The sequence below is a fragment of the Miscanthus floridulus genome, chromosome 12 (genome assembly GCF_019320115.1).
Source record: "Miscanthus floridulus cultivar M001 chromosome 12, ASM1932011v1, whole genome shotgun sequence".
Lineage (NCBI taxonomy): Eukaryota > Viridiplantae > Streptophyta > Magnoliopsida > Poales > Poaceae > Miscanthus > Miscanthus floridulus.
Window position 1 is genome coordinate 58,690,515 of NC_089591.1, and position 4,378 is coordinate 58,694,892.

Genomic DNA, 4,378 nt, shown 5'->3' on the forward strand with positions numbered 1-4,378 from the left:
ATTATGAACCCAAAAACCTACTTTCAGAGTTGATGGACCTAAGTGAAACTAGAGCGCAAGTTGATGTACCACCTATGCATTTAACTCTTGATTTTAAGTGGTGCTAAACATGCCCAACATTGAAGACACTGCGTAGCACACAGTGAGCTAGCGTACGTTCAGCAAAACAACTAGGATTCCTTCTGTTCTGTAATCTGTTTATGGCTGCAACCAGCATCGGGAGCATCGAATTCTAAATTCGATGTCCTGGTGTATCTGGCGACATTTATGTTATGTTTTCAGTTATCACCTGCCAGTTTTTGTTACACTCCAGGATGGATGACCTGTTTATTTCTGGACCGCCAGACAGCTGCTTCACAGCTTTGTTTTTCATCCACAATACGAAATGCAGCATACGTTGCCAAATGCCAAGCTACGACTGGTTTAAAAGTATGATGCGCCTGTTCTGCAACAAAAACATAATTTTCAGTCGGAAACAAAAACAATAACTACAATGACAACAGTAGGTGCCAATGCACTTGCTGTACTAGTACTATCTGATTATCTGAAGAACCAGACAAAAGTATAGTACTATCTGACGTTGGAAATGCAAATTTTATGTCACGCAGTACCCTTAACTTACATGAACACTAGTTCCAGGGGCTGCCACTGCAAACATGGGCAATGGTGCTGCAGCCCGCAAAGAGCTTTGCAAACAGTAACTCCACACAAAAACAAGGAACAGGACAACTACACGCATCTGAACACCTTGAGGAGGACCCTGGGTAGGCCTCATCAATCAACACTTTGAAACTCGCTAGTATCTCTGTACTGTCTTCACGTCATCTCCTCGGGATCAGGAGCACGGCCACGGCCATGGCCCCTCTGTTCAGCAGATCGCCAGGGGCTCACCGTTCCACTCCTTGAGGCACTCGAGCACGGCGTCGATGTGCTTGCCCAGGTTCATCGCCACGAACACCTTGTTCACCTCCTCGCCGGGCGACCTCGTCTTCTCCCCGGTCAGGTACTCCGTGCCGAGCTCCTCGCGCACGAACCTGTACAGCGGGTACGACCGGCACTCGGCGATCCTGTTCGGGATCACGGCGGTGCCGTTCTCCACGGCCGCGCGCGCCGCGTCCACCTCCCGAGGCAGCGCCGCGCCGAGCTCCGCCTCGAACGTGGCGAGCTTCGCGAACACCGAGGTGTCCGGGTTGCGCTCGGCCTCGCCGTTGGCCAGCGCGTGCTCGACGAGCACCGACCGCATCTTCTGCATCAGCGGGTAGTTGGCACTGCAGGGGTCGTCGGCGTACGCGAACACCGCCTCGCGGTCGATCGCCGTGAGAAGGTCCTTCTCGCAGAAGCGCGCGCTGTGGAGGCCCCCCGTGGCGCTGGTGCTCAGGGTCTTCTTGGCCACCGTCATCACGCAGCTCTTCACGGCGCTCTTCAGGTTCTCCTCCAGGTGGCGCAGGTCCACGGCCTGGCACAGCGCGATCAGGAACGTCGACGACATGAGCTTCAGTACGTCGACGGCCTCGGCCGTCTTCCTGGACGAGATGAGGCCGAGGGAGTTGACGTCCTGATTGTGCTGCTCCGCGCTCTGGACGTGGTTGGTCACGGGGTTGGCCAGGAACTGGAGCTCAGAGCAGTAGGACGCCATGGCGATCTCGGCGCCCTTGAAGCCGTAGTCCAGGCTCGGGTTGCGCCCTCCGGACAGGTTGGACGGCAGGCCGTTGTTGTAGAAGTCGTTCACCAGCTCCGAGAACTGCGCGAACATGAGCTTGCCGATCGCCGCGATGGCAAGCCTGGTGTTGTCCATGGACACGCCGATGGGTGTGCCCTGGAAGTTGCCGCCGTGGAGCGCCTTGCCACGGGAGACGTCGATGAGCGGGTTGTCGTTGACGGAGTTGATCTCGCGCTCGATGGACTTGGTGGCGGCGCGGATGACCTCGATCTGAGGGCCCAGCCACTGCGGCGACGTGCGGAGCGCGTACCTGTCCTGCTTCGGCTTCATCAGCGGGTCCAGCTCGCCGAGCTTCTTGGCGAGCATCATGTAGGAGCTGCCGTCCAGGATGTGCTCCATGATGGCCGCGGACTCGATCTGCCCCGGGTGGTGCTTCAGCTTGTGGGTCAGGTGGTCGGTGTACTCGGGCTTGCCGTTCATCACCTCGCAGAACACGGCAGACATGACCTCGGCGAGGACGGCGAGGACGTTCGCCTCGAACAGCACCATCGACGCGAGCCCAGAGCCGACGGCCGTGCCGTTCACCATGGCGAGCCCTTCCTTGGGCTGCAGCTCGAAGAAGCCGTGCTGGATGCCGGCGATCTTGAACGCCTCCGCGGCGTCCACCTTCCTGCCGTCGGGCGCCACCGCCGTGGAGTTGGGCCGGCCGGTGACGAGTCCCGCAATGTAGGAGAGCGGGACCAGGTCGCCCGACGCGGTGATGGTGCCTCGGAGCGGCAGGCACGGCGTCACGTTGGCGTTGAGCAGCGCGGCGATCGTCTCCAGGATCTCGAAGCGGATCCCGGAGTAGCCCTGCAGCAGGGTGTTGATGCGGACGAGCATCGCGGCGCGCGTGGCCGCCGCCGGCAGCACGTGGCCGTCGTCACCGGTCCCGAACGCTCCGGCATTAAGGAATCTGTATAAAGTAACAAAACACACAAAAAACGTGCGACACAGGTAAGAAAGTCGTCTTATTAATGATTACATTACAGCAAATAATTTACCGTTGGGAGGGAGTGTAAATAAAAACTAAAAAAAAATCCTTGTCTGATTGCTTACCGGATGAGCTCCCTCTGGAGAGCGCCGCCCTCCTTGGTTCTCCGGTGGGAGGTGGCGCCGAAGCCGGTGGTGACGCCGTAGCTGTCGGTGCCGTTCATCATGCTGTTCATGACCCAATCGCTGCTGGCCTTGACGCGGCCGATCGCGGACTCGTCGAGCTCCACCCTGGCCTCGCCGGCGGCGGCCACGGCGGCAACCTGGGCGACGGTCAGGCTGGCGCCCTCGATCATCACCAGCGGCCTCCTGTACTCCTCCACCATCCGCTTCACGGCTTCCAGGTGGCTCCCGGTCAGGTCCTCGGCCGCCTTCACCCAGTTGAGGGGGTCGGCCGCCCGCGGCGTGGTCAGGCAGACACCATTGCCCCTGGCGGCGGCGACGTGTCCGTTCTCGCACTCCATATCGAGACGGCAACGAACTAGCACGGATGAGGTAGCAAGTTTTGACTGTGTCTGGAGGAGGCTTGGTAGCTGTGGCGGGCGTCTGGAGGAGACGTGGAGTGGAGAAGAAGAGCTCGAGTACCAGAGGAGGCGGAGGCTCTTCTTGGAAGGGAATGGAGCAGGGAGCGGCATTTAAATAGGCAGCGCAGCAGGCGCAGGGTGGGTGGGGGAGGGGGTTGGTGTGGACGTCGGAAGGGAAGGTGGGTCAGAGTTGCCCGCTGGGACTGGTGCGCCCAAGTCGGAGGGAGAGGGGGAGAGCACTGACTGCTGACCACACGGTGGCTGCCGGCTCCGGCTACGAAGAAGAGCTGCGCCGTGGCGACTTTACGGCAACCGGCCGTCGGAGTGAGCGGCGTGGCTGTGATGGGCCGCGCGGGTGGGACGGACGGGGGGTTGGTGAGGGAGGAGGAGCAGCAGAGCACGCGAGCACGCACGGCCCTCGTCTTGGGTTCACAAGACGTGCAGGCTTGCGTTTTTACCGTTTTCGGGACATTTCGTCCGGACCTTTGCGTTACCGTTAGTTGTGTTCTTGCGTGCCAGATGAAAAAAAAACGGTACTCTTGAGGTGGTGGTTGCGTTCAGATTTGCTTTTGCTAACAATTGACAAGCGAACGGTTATCCGTTTCTCCCTTTAAGCATGCGCACCGTGTTGAGAAGCCCGCACAATTTCGGAATCACCATTCTATCCGCTAGTGTTTATGTCTTGTTTTCTACAGAGTATGATTTACACGTACAAATGCAATGGGTTTACAGACTTGATTCGCATTGTCTTTAGCTATTACTACCTCGATCCGTGAAAGGACGTAACTACGGTATGCGTGCCAGTTAAAGTGTTTTACGTTTGATCATGTTTCTAGTAAATAGTATTCATATTTATAACTTTAAATTAATTTATTATAAAAATATATTTTGTAATTAATTTAATAATGTTTATTTGATATTATAAATATTTATATTTTTTTAACTATAATTGATCAAACTTGAAGTACTAAACCATGACACTGTTCTAGAATTGCATTCTTTTGCGGACGGAGGAAGTATGTGATTAGATGATCCTGAGTCAAAAAAAAAAACGTGAAAAAACCGTTTTATCCACTACGGCTTAGAATCTTGCAACATATATGGTCGTAACGGATTTTTACGCTTGTTCTGCGTTGTCTTCATTATATGTCGGATGGTCGGA

At 56.0% G+C, this 4,378-nt stretch overlaps 1 protein-coding gene across 1 annotated transcript; it reads right to left on the bottom strand.

Annotated features, from left to right (window-relative positions):
* Positions 1-467: 467 nt before the first annotated feature.
* LOC136496868 (phenylalanine ammonia-lyase-like) lies at positions 468-3,284 on the bottom strand. The gene is made up of 2 exons (XM_066492636.1): positions 2,759-3,284; positions 468-2,615 (listed from the first exon to the last, which is right to left on the bottom strand). The coding sequence occupies exons 1-2, from the start codon at positions 3,154-3,156 to the stop codon at positions 869-871; spliced, it is 2,145 nt and encodes a 714-aa protein (XP_066348733.1). The 5' UTR covers positions 3,157-3,284; the 3' UTR covers positions 468-868.
* Between the last annotated feature and the right edge of the window lie 1,094 nt (positions 3,285-4,378).